The sequence below is a fragment of the Lepisosteus oculatus genome, chromosome 13, assembly GCF_040954835.1.
Source record: "Lepisosteus oculatus isolate fLepOcu1 chromosome 13, fLepOcu1.hap2, whole genome shotgun sequence".
Taxonomy (NCBI): Eukaryota; Metazoa; Chordata; class Actinopteri; order Semionotiformes; family Lepisosteidae; genus Lepisosteus; species Lepisosteus oculatus.
This window is the reverse complement of record NC_090708.1, coordinates 8,824,944-8,837,131: the sequence shown is the minus strand read 5'-3', so window position 1 is coordinate 8,837,131 and position 12,188 is coordinate 8,824,944. Positions and strand designations below refer to the sequence as shown.

Sequence of the window (12,188 nt, the reverse complement as noted above, 5' to 3'; positions counted from 1 at the left end):
CCAGTCTAGTGGCATTTATTGGGTGACAGGTGTTTTGAGGACATAACAGTAGATACCACAAAACATCTAAGGTATATCTGCCTCATATCTCTGATGGTGCTTTAAGTTGCTGTAAGTTTCTGGGCTTTTTTAAACCACACTTTTTTTGCAAGTACTATGTTCTAAGTTGTCACCGACCGATGAAGTTGCTAACATAGGGTGACTGCAGAAGGTCTCAAAGGGAATACCTCATGATATAGCTGACTCCTTTAATAGAAAACGTGGGTTTGCAAGAAAGTAGAGAACAGCCTGAAGACATTTTGTGTTTCCATTTAACTGAAAGAAAATATATTACAGTAATGCGTAACACTGTAACACACGCTAATTGGGATACTGTCCTGAAACAGCAGCTTGCCGGCCAGAACTGTTACTAACCAAATGAAAAGTTTGACAAGTAACACACTGGCCAGGTAATGTTTAATTCAAAACGGGCTCTCTTGTTAAGTTCTTAAAAAAACAGAGCACTGTTTATAACATCTGCCTCAAGTTTAGCAAAGGGCTTATGACGTCAAACCGAGGTAAGTTTGGGTTCAGCCTGTTAAAGTTCTGGTCTGGCCTGTGCAGTCAAGAATTTACAATAATTAATGTATGGCATGTGAAACATACAGATGTTTTACTGCTAAGATGGCGTGTGTTTGTTGAAGAAAGAATAACAAGCCAACACATCCATTGAGTTGGTAATTAGAGTAGGCCCTCTCTTTTAACTTGTGAGTGTTCATCTGCATGTTGAGGAGAAATTCTTCACTGTTTGCTCCTGTTCTACTGACCCTCGCTCACGCGGCATGCTGTCTATACCTGCCTTCTTTTCGATGTGCCACATACCAAACAGGGAAGCTATCAAACAAGGGTCATCACTGAGTTGTGTAACCAGGTTAATTTCAACAAAGGAAAGTTCTGTTCTAGTAATTGTCTGCTCCTGAGATGCCCAAAACCCTCATAAGGAGTCATTGTGGCCCTCCACCATAGTCAATACATTCAAATAGTAGAAATACAGTATAACACGTCTTCTGAAAAGTTGGAATCTGTACTTTCTATGCAGTATTACCTATCCTTTACTTTACCTGTCCTTCGCCAGTATTACTTTCTACATATGTTAAACTGCAACATTCCATTGGTGCTGAGAGAGCAGTAATGCTTAGCTTGCTGTTGCCAACCTCTAATCAAATGAATTCTGATAACCTAAGAGACATTTCCTCACGATGGAAGTTACAGTTGTTTTGGATGGAAGCTGGCAGTGATGAGGAAATGCTTCACAGCTGATGGATTTATTTCTCTACTCAGACTTGAACATACTAATTATGTGGATAAAGATAAATTCCCATCTGTAGTGGTTATTGAAATCATCAATAAGCTGCACACCTATGTCTACACATGGCAGCAAATACTGGTGTGCACAATAGCAACAGCTCGGTGCCAATTCTAGCAGAAGGCATCAAACAGCAAGTAGAGTACAACACATAAATTAGGGATTAGTCAGCCACATGCATAGCATTAACCTTCTCCCTGAGGCTGTTCATCTATACAATTTAGACTAGGTTTGCTGTTAATAAACCAGGTTAGATGGGTTAAGCCTCAAATCTGACTTATGCTGTTTAATGTCATACAGAATTCTAGTGGACTGTCTCACCACCATTATTAACAATATTCAGAAGCAGAATAGTATTCTTAGTATTCAGAATGTGAAGATGTGATTATTACATAAAAATGCCTAAAAAAATACAAGATTGAGTCATCTTAATGCTACTAGATTTAACCAGGTTAGTTATGCATCCATATGTTGATTTCAGCAGTGGACAGTTCCCAGACGAAGCACTCAAGTGGAAAACTGGACATCTTGGTTAAACATATTAACCAAGTATTGGTTTTCAAAAAGTGCTCTTTGCTGATGTTGTCCATTATGAAAAAGATTAGTAGGTCAGACATTTATGGCTAAGTCAGAATTTGATGCGGCTTTATTTTTTTAGTGTAGATCAAGGACATGCCATTGCAAGATCAAAACATAGAGGACTGAAAATGAAACTTAAGCTCAAGACTAGTCCTTCTAGGGAAAATGTTAGAAAACTTTCCCCCATCTTAACTGACTGTTTTTGTAGATGTCTTAAATGTTATTAGACAAAATATGTCATGATAATTTAGTAATGGGTATTTGTGATCATAAGGACTACATTTGATACCATTAGCGCTCATTTATAGTTTCACCTGTAATAGATTTCAAGTGAGGTAACCTAATCTCTTAGTCTAGGTCTCTAAATGCTGACTAAATATGCTGCTGTGAGTGATGTTGACCCCTTTGCTCCCACACAGGTGGCAGTGTTGCCATAGTTTCAAAGTCATCTCATCACTGATGATTTCCTTCAAATATATGGCTTTAGCTGTCTCTCCATATATACCTCTAGGTTGATCAGCCAAGTGCATAAGAGAATTTTTTGGGTGACTTTTTACCCTGCATTAGATCTACTGAATTGATCCTTTTTTTTCTTTAGCTGTTCTCATACAACCACAATCTTATCTTTCCGTTTTACAGACCTTTTAATTGGGTGTTACTTTTGTCTCTTGGGATGCATCTGGCTTGTGCAGTGTGTGGTGATTGTTTTTGTCAACATCCCTCTTGCTGTGGGATCCTTTTGTTATGGTTGGGAAATTCCAATAAAAGAAAACCGCTATCTTTTTATTGCAATTTTAAACTGGAAGCTGTATTTTAGTTTACTGACCCTACATTGGAAGAAGCTGTTAGAAAATATATGCATGAATTGAAGGTACATGTATATGAGAATAAGTTGAATTTCTGTTTGTAGCAGTGCAAAGATGTGATAAAGTTTTATTATATGTGACATTAAAGCAGCAACTTTGAGGCATTAGTTTCTGTATTACAGAGCAGCAAGCACTCCTGCAAAGAGTGTGCTAGATGGTTGCAAAAATGATGTACGTGGATACATTTGCAAATATACCAGAGCCTTCTGCGGTGATGCAAAGCAGAGAGCAATGCATTTTTGTCTCAAATTCTTAACGCAAACAAAATCCGTATGCATGATTACGAATCTGATTGTTAATGGGCATCGGGGCAGTGGAAACATACATTGTAATCCACACCAAAAATGCTCTCGACCAAGTGTTGGGAAAAGGAAGATGACAACGTTCCGGTACTAGTTGGGTGTTTGTGGTGCGCACTTTAGGAAAACTGACACACAAGCGTTAACAAACTCCTGACATCTATGCCAGCAAAGTGCTCAAGGCATCATGGGGTGCTCATCACTGGTGTACTACAATATAGCAGTAAGCATCCAGGTGCAGTGAAAGCTACAGTACATCGAGGAGTGGCAGGTTTTGGACCTCATTATCGTCTGGATCTCACACTGTCCCGGTTCTCATCTCTTTGGCCCCGTGAAGCAACCTGTCAGAAGCTGCAACCTAGTATACGAAAATTTCAAAAACCTGGTGCTTTGGCAGTGCTGTACTTCACTCATTGTGCCAATAAAACTCTTTGAATTTGACCAACAAACATGGTTTTATCTATAACTTTGTGCATCACTACAGAAACTTGTGGATGTGGAAAAGGTACTTTTGAAAACCATTCCCATCTAGGAAGAATATTTGATATGTAAATTGCATTTGCTGTACTGATGACAAAACATTTTATGTGTATCACTGTATATGTGTAATTTAAATAGAAAAGTTCAAGTTCAGATCTAATGCTTGTTTTGCTGTGATGACTTTAATAGTAACCATTTATCTAGCAAGGTGTTGACTAGAGCATATTGAGTGAAGTATTTTAACCCACCACCCTCATTTCCGGGGTTCAGAGCCTGGACCACGTATCCACACATAATCCATTAAATTTATCGGAGGGTTAAGGCGACAGTTCCCAATTGAACTTCATTTTAAGGTTTTTTGCTTTCGAGAAAACCTTGGACTGTAGAGGTTTTAATGAATTGCGTTTTTTTCTGCTGGCAAGAAAAAAGTTTTATATTGAGTTTCAACTGTCAGAAATATTATCAGTTGAAGAAATTCTTTACTTGTGGGGTTAATTTAATTCTTCGCAATTTCTCGGCCTCTGTGTGACCTTCCCTTTCTGTGAAGCAGTTTTTCAACATGGCTTATGTTGTACTTGTCTGTTTTCAGACTGTTTCAGTACAGGATCTGGTTTCAACCAAGTTAAAAATTTTCAGTTAAACTTTGTTGAGAAATTGTTACATTGCCGTCTTCTTTACCTGGGACAGTTCATTTAAGGACTGAGCTCCACAGCTACCACAGTTTTTGAGCTTGTACAAGTTGAGAATGTTTTGGTTTTTCAAACAGGACCACGTGAAGCCTATACATTGTAACTGACCCACAGTTAGTTAAACTGATAACTTGTTTGCGTTCGGAATGTGTAATCATTAGTATACTGAATTTAAATATTGCTTTACGTTTAGCCATGTAATTTGAAGACTGGTAAAGCAGTGATCCTGCTTCCATGTTTGGCATTTTCGAAGGCTAAGGATTGGTCGATAGTCCTTCCTTTTCTGAGTTCACCGACCATTTACAGGGTGAACCCAAGAAGAGGTTGTGTGAACTGCTGTCCACCTTCCTGAATACACATGCTGTTTCATTTTACTGCACAGCAACAAATATTCTTGGTATTCTTCAAAACTGAGGGACATCCCATGTGATCTTTTTTTATGAAATGGTCTTTTTTTAGAATCATGTAATTAAGTACTAACAAAACTCATAAGGGCAAAACCGCAGCCCTTGTAACCCAGCCCCAGGAACCCATCTGCCATCAGCAGGTGCTCAGTTCTAGCGCTGAAGAAATGCAGTGCTGCGCGTACGACACTTGTGTTAAAGTAATTTTGCAGGAGGTATTTTTCCTGTCCATAAAAAAAGTATCTAAAAATTAAGATATTATTCGGGGAAACGGAGACAATTTCTGCTGAGGGCCTGCTGCCTTAACCCCATTTTACAGTAGGAAGGATTGAAGCATCAGGAGGTTAACCACTGTGCTGGGATCACCAGTTTAATAGTGGCTGACTTGGGACTCCGTTCAAACCCTGGATCTCTTGGCTGGGTCCACAGCTTCATGCAATGAACCAGAGGCTTCCCATGGAAAAGTAGTTAAATTGGCCATGGCAATAATGAGGAACAAGTTTCCATCAAATTTCTTGATAGCTTTCTGACAAGCTAGTTTTCACATTGTTCTTCCTGTAACTGATAGTTTCATAGGAAACATTAAGTGCTTTAAAGAAGTCTGAGCTTTCCTTTAAGCAGGTTTAAGAAATAGTTTGTGTCACCTGCATTTTCTCATATTTTCATTTTTTCGTTGTTGCGTCTGCCTGTGTGGACTTCTAGTTATCATGCAAACCAGCCTTTCCAGTAAAGAAGACTTTGCCAGTCTTAAGATCGTCTCAAGGCTAATTGGCTCGGATAGTGGAGGTTAATTAAATTAGTTTTGCATAATGCATTTCAATTCCATTTGTTAAAGCATCTGGCATTCAGTCCTATTCATCAATGACATTATCCATGTGAGGAGGATGTCATGCCAGATAACAATCTAAGCAAAAACGTTGACAGCTTTATGTCTTTTCTAATAAGTTTTCAGCCACTTCAAAAAATATAAAAACTTTTTTTTAGCCTGAGAAGTGTGTAGTCAGTTGAAGTGAGTACTGTGCGAGTGGTCGGTGAATCTTTTATACTTTCATTCCTTCCTGGTTGGTGATATATTCTGAATCTGTTGATGCTTTGCTCTACATTATTGTAACTTTTTAAAGAAACAATTTTGTGGTTGAATAAAATAAGCATTCGTATTTGATTGAACAGAGAGGGAAGATGTGGAAAACAAGTAGATGTTTGTTTACTGAATGATTTTTAGGACAATTTTGGTGAACGCGTTGTGGTGAACTTAATGGTATTCTGCATGCACTCCACTGTTTTGTTGTTGCTTGATCAGTTATTAGCTATTGAATATTGGAAGTAGTTTTGCCCTGTCAACGTAATTAAGTGCTAAAATGGATTGAATGTAAAAGGCACAGTGCCAGTGAATGAAGTATAGAACAAGATTAGTTGATTCAGTTTTGTTAGTCACCGGTTCGTATCTAGCAGTTATGGATGTTATTCAGTGGTGCATGTTTTGGGGGCAAGGAAATGCTACCATATTGTTCTTATGTACTGTATGTTCCAAATTAATTAACAGCTAAATTAACTGTGCGCTATGTTGTCTAAGGCAGTGGTTTCTGGTACTAGGGGACAACTCTCTCTGCTGGTTGTTGTTCAAGCTGAGTTCTAAATCTCCAGGGCTAATTGATGGCTTACATTGATCTGTGTACTTCTCCTCAGCTTGCTTATCCCTATTTCCGACTAAATAGCTCTTAATAGGTGATTAGGTGATCAATTTATAATGAACAGAGATAGGCAGGCTTGAACTCCCAGGACTGTTTTCATTCTTGCTGAAAGAATGGACAGAGAACAGTTAGGAAACTCTGAAATTTGTACAGGTTTGATTCCAACTACAAATTCCGTTCAACCTTTACGAGCTGCAGGTAAATTCAAACATCTGCTCCAGAATCCAAGCTCAAATCTTTAAGCCTGTGATTAGGAGCAAACCCCAGAATGAACAGGGTTCCATTGTGTTTGAGAACAATCTGACATTGCTAAATATACATGCTTTATTAATGGATAATTCAGTTGTGATAGCTTATTTATATTTTGTCATCCATAAACTTCTTACGTGCCCTTCAGAACTGTATCCATACTTGCATTTTTAAAGTGTTAGACATTTTGTTTTGTTCTGTTTTGTACATTAGTTTTGTTCTGGCACATAATACGTTACCACATATACCTTAACACAGCTTTGCCTTTACTTTAAAATGTATTTAATGCATCATAGTTTTAAAACTAAGGATACTTTTATAAGGTCAAGACATTGTGTCCTACTTTCTCCACGTCCCGTTTCTCCGCAGAAAATGCATAGGTTAAGCAGAGCAGTTTTAAAAATACCCCATTGAATTGCTGATTTCTGTGTATTAAATATTTTAACATGTGGTTTGTTACTGTCAGGACTTTCCGTAGCTCTTTACCAGGGTTGGAAAGGCATGGAAAGGGTCTGTGCCTTTCTTGACCTAATTGAACACGAAAAGTTAAATATACCAGCATGTGTAGCATTTTTGTAAACTGCAGTGGAGTATTATTTTTTCTCAGAGAACTTAAGAGTATATTTAATGTAAAAGTTTCTTCTGACTAAGTAAAAAATAATAACCCCATTTGGGTGGGCTTGACGAGGAGAGTCTTGGTGACTTTCAAAACTGAAGCATGATGCCAGTTGATGGTAGCAACTAACTCTGTAAGATGTTATGTTATTGGTTTTTAATTTGCCTCTCATGTGGAACATTTCACTGTTATACAAGTTGAAGACATCTAGAATGTTACAGAAACAGCTTCATATATTTAATTGGCATGATTTTGACTTAATTGATAATTAAATAGAAACAGAAAAGAATAAAAAATTGTATAAATGCCTGTTGTTGAAATAGTCGATAGCCTGTTGGAAAATTGTGGTAGGACCATTGCTATGAACTTTTGATTCTGCTTTTTGTTAAATTCTAATGAGGAAATGAATTGAAAAAGGGTTATCCTTAGCTAAAAAAATATTGTTCTGGTGTTAAGGCATGAATTGAAATACAAATTGAAAACACTGGTTTTCAACTGGTCATTGTTTACTTTTGTCAACATGTGTCAAAGTCATTTCCTTTCTCCTCTCATACTTATCAGAGCACCATATTTGCCTGTATGTACTCTTATCAGAGAGAAATATGTTGTAGAAATTAATAATTTATGGATAGATCTCAATAGGTTGCGATGCAAAGTTCTGCGTGAATAGGAAATCATTCCCTTTCCTTGCTCCTGTTTTTAAAGAAATACATGTCTATATGCACATGTGTGATGTGATCAAGTACAAAATATTTAAAGTATATATATATATTTTCTGCTCATTTGGAGATTTGGTTGTACAGACACTTCCCAACATGGAAGAATATGTATTTTACAAATAGCTCATATCAAATGTACTATATCCGCTCACACCCTGTGAATCAATTATTTGCAGAAAAGTGTAGGAGTTTTCAATGATAAGAAGTTTATTTCACTTTGCGAATGGTAGTTTCTTGGTAATCCATGGATGTACATACCTGGTTCAACTCGGTAGAGGTATTATTAAGAAACAATATTTTGAAAAGATGGATATATTTTAAATGCCTTTAAAGAAAGTTTGCATATTCAAAACTGTTAACTGTGAAATTAAAGGTACAAACCTATTGAGAGGTATAAGCACAAAGTTTATAATTCTGTGTGAAGAAAATTTAAATGACATTTCCTTTATTTGTACAGTAATTGCTTTTATTCTTGTAAATACACTATTTTTACATGTACTATGGCTTATACTTCTAAGTATTAAAGTCCATTTTAAGGCATTTGCTGCTGAAAACTGTTAAAAATGTAAGACGTTGGTGCAGCATTTGAGAACATGTTTTATCATTATTACTTGAACAGCGTTTGTTTTCCAAATGAGCTTTCCCAAACTTGTATTTTTTTTTTTCAAATGTAATATCACCATCAGGAAGAGTCAATCAGTGCATTTCGGAAATGTGTCTTTCACATTAATGGGCTGTGGAATTAATCTTGGATGACTTCATGTGGTTTGATAAATTATTTTCATATATTCCATGAGTCAGAATTAACACGTGTTCCACCATAACTTGTACCGTCTGTCACTCAGGGTTTGATAACCACAATTAAAAACAAAAAACAAATTGAATTTCAAGGATGCCTTTTTTTGGGGTTTGCCAATGAAGTAAACGCTTCAAGGGCTGAAGGGGAAACCTTTGAGTGACCGGGAGTGCGGGCTGTAATAAACTTTCCTTCCCCAGATTTACAAGACATGGGACAGCCATTGCTCTGGGAAGGGCTTTTCACATTATTGCCATGATTTGTCATCCATTAGCAGACGATTGCAAGCCTGGGAAGCTGCAGCTGATTTTAAAACCAGCTTTGCTGTAGGCGTGGGCATTTATTACAGCTGGAGCCATTTTTGTTTTCAAATGAGGCAAAAGACACCAGACAAGATCTTTGAGCCACTAAAGACCCTTTTGTCATCAGACCTAACTTTTGCTTAGTTAGGTCACTCCTTTGCTTTCCTTTTCAGGGCACAGCCCTCACTTTCCCCCTTTTCTCCCCTCCTAATTTTGTTTTAAACAATTTTGGGGGCCGGTTAAATGTCTTTATGAGGGTCTAACCCCTTTATTTTTTTTTCTCTAGCCCTGTGATGGTTATTTCACACTTCAGTGGTCCTTGTGGCAGAGTATCAGATTCTTGCATATATGAAAGCTTTTGGTTGCTATAACCACCACGCTACCAGGTATCGGAAATAAATGAAGTGGAGGGATGGTAGAGGCTTCAGTTTTGTGCTTTTAGCTTTCACTGCTGAGCTTTATTATATTTTGAGGACCTTTATAGAGCTTTAATGGGTGGTACTGTATTGCTTATAAAAGTGTAATGTTCTAGATTTGATCTCTTTATTATTGTTAGAAGACTGTGGTTGATGTGGTGTTATTGTTTTTATTTCAGTTAGGAAAGAATCCTCTAATGCCTTTTAGATGGTCTGTTTGTCCTGCGTGGGTATGACAACTTGAGCGGATTAAATGGCCTAGTTGACAGGACATATTGTTGGCATGTTATGATATACCCTGTAGTTTGACATTTCTGACGCTAAAGCATTTAAATATTTTACCAGACTCTTGTTTAATGTTGTTATTCAGCAAATGTTATTTTTTATACATTTCCACTTCCATGAAGCTAGAATTTCAAAATTTGTAAACGCTAATATATAAAATTATGGAGCCTTGCATCTCTAAAGAAGATCTCTTAAGAGTTCTTTAGAAAAATGTGTTTTTTTAGAGATAGTTATTGGGTGGGAACAACTCATGCATTTAATAAAATTTCCTTTTATGCTAGCAGAGTGGGTTCGGATAATGCCAGTTCTTTGAGAGCCAACAGTGCTGAATGTTTAGAAAAGGTCGTGAAACATTTCAGATTTATCTCTAAGCAGTGTATCAGTACTGGAAGGGCTGTTAAGCTTTTACAGGCATTTTCAATATCATCCTTGGATGTCATTGGATATGGCAATAAATTGCATTGAGCGATGTGGATCACAACTAGCTAGACTGTAGAGGGGTTCAGTTTGAAACCAGACTGAATTAGCACAGCATCTCATGACTACAGAAGCAATTAAAAATGCGATCTTGTTGCCTTTTTTCTCCCCTTTTGACCTGGGCATCTCCTCCAGCACACCGCCCTGTCAGTTACAGTGTGCCTCCACTTGTTGATCTACAGTATGATGCGCTGTGAAATTAATTCAGACCTGGCCAGAAAGGTTTCGTTTTTAAAAGCCTTGTAAAATGCATGACTTGTGTGTTTCCTCTCCCACAACTGCAGGACGGGACTCGGGACATATTTATCGAAGGCGTAGTGGCGCGCAACCGAGCTCTGAACGGGGATGTGGTGGTGGTGAAACTTCTCCCCCGGGACCAGTGGAAGGTAAGGGAATTCTTTTTGAATGAAGCAGTCTGTCCTCATGGAAGGGCCAAAGGGAATGAACTGCTTCTCCATTAGACACACCGGGTGCCGTCGTGACGGCCAGTCCCCCCCCTCACCCCCTCCCTTCTTTGTCCCCCGGCACGTCTTGACTGGTGACGAGAGGTGTCCTCTGGCAGATCCTGTCTCCACAGACATGAAAACGCACCGTCTCTGGGAAGGGCTTGGTTTCTGTCCTCAAGCGGAGTTAGATTAATCATTAGGTAAAATGAACGACAAAATAGGGTGTCCTTCTATGTGCTGGGAACAGCCACACCTCAGCAGTTGGCAGAAATGACGGGAGCAAGTGCTGTTTAAATACTTGTTTGAATATTTTCAGTTCAGTCCCGAAGAAGCAGTGCCGTGGTAAAGGACTGTTAAGCTGCTTTTTGAAAACTCAGATTTGATCTTGCTTTTAACAGTACACATACATGTCCAAATATATACATTTCCAATAATATTTTAACATTTGGGTTAAAATACAGCTGTTTTAAGACTATGGTTTGGATAATAATTTCAATACTAATGGGGCCATTTAAAGAGAGATATATCTCATTTAATGTGGCTGTATTTCATAACTGTGAGATGTTATTTTAGCTTTTTTAAATTGTGATGTTTTGAATTCACTTAAGGTTGTTTTAACATGTTTGTCTGCTGCAGCTGTGCTTTTAAACACTCTAAATCTACAGTTGTAATGCAACACCATAAAAAAAAACAGCCAGCATTTGCAAGTATTATGAGGATTAACTCCGTATCCTTTCAATCTGTTCCTGTGTCAGTCAACCAGTACGTTTTTCTTGTTGTGTGGCTTTTGTGTTTGCTTCTTAAATGAAGATCCTGGGTTCATGCTGATCCAGTCCTGTGTGGCCTGGCAGCAAGCTGTAAGTCAGACCCGGTCCACCAGTGTTCCTGGCTGCTCTCCATGTTCTGTCAGCTTTGTGCGCTTCTCCATGTTCGATCCTGCCTCCCCTGTTCTCTGGGGGAATCTTCCTTCAGCAACTGATTGACTTTCCCAGCGGGTATCTCAGAACTGCACTGTCATCATTGTTCAGAAACAGGACTCCCCTGAAGACCCAGCTGTATTGCCAAACCTTCTTAAGGCTAATGTATTAGTTATAAAACAATAATTGTCTGTTTCAGTTAGCCCTTTTTCATTTTGTTTTGTTTTTTTGCATTTGGAATGTTATTTTTGTAAGATGCTTGGGGCAGTTTTTTTTTACTTTCACATGCTTCCAGTGTTTTAATTGCAGGCGGTTTTAACATTTTGTGGGGATGAAAATTCAGACTGAGGAGTTTTTGTTTAGAAAAATGATTAGGTGCCCTAGGATAGGTTATGTCAAAGAAGCACTTAAAAGCTTCATCTTGTTCTTGATTTTGTTACAGCACCTTGCATAAAAGGATTGGGAAGGAATTAGGTGTAGAAATCCAAATGAAAGGATACCTCTTGAATTTGATTAAATTATGTCCATCTTGTAAAATCTGTAATTTCAGATAATTAAGATAATAAGGCCTGAACTTGTTAAATTGTTTCTTCCAGTAGAAAGGTGTTTGCA

The 12,188-nt window shown here is 37.9% G+C and overlaps 1 protein-coding gene across 5 annotated transcripts in view; it reads left to right on the top strand.

The window, feature by feature from the left end:
* Positions 1-12,188, top strand: part of dis3l2 (DIS3 like 3'-5' exoribonuclease 2) — a 140,687-nt gene that overhangs the window by 17,116 nt on the left and 111,383 nt on the right. For all 5 annotated transcript variants that reach the window (XR_001480119.2, XM_069197302.1, XM_069197303.1 and 2 more), the window contains one exon: positions 10,498-10,599. Coding sequence is in view for 4 of the 5 variants with exons in the window: in XM_069197302.1 (XP_069053403.1) it covers positions 10,498-10,599 (102 nt within the window). In the remaining variant the exon portion in view is untranslated. The remainder of the gene's footprint in view (positions 1-10,497; positions 10,600-12,188) is intronic.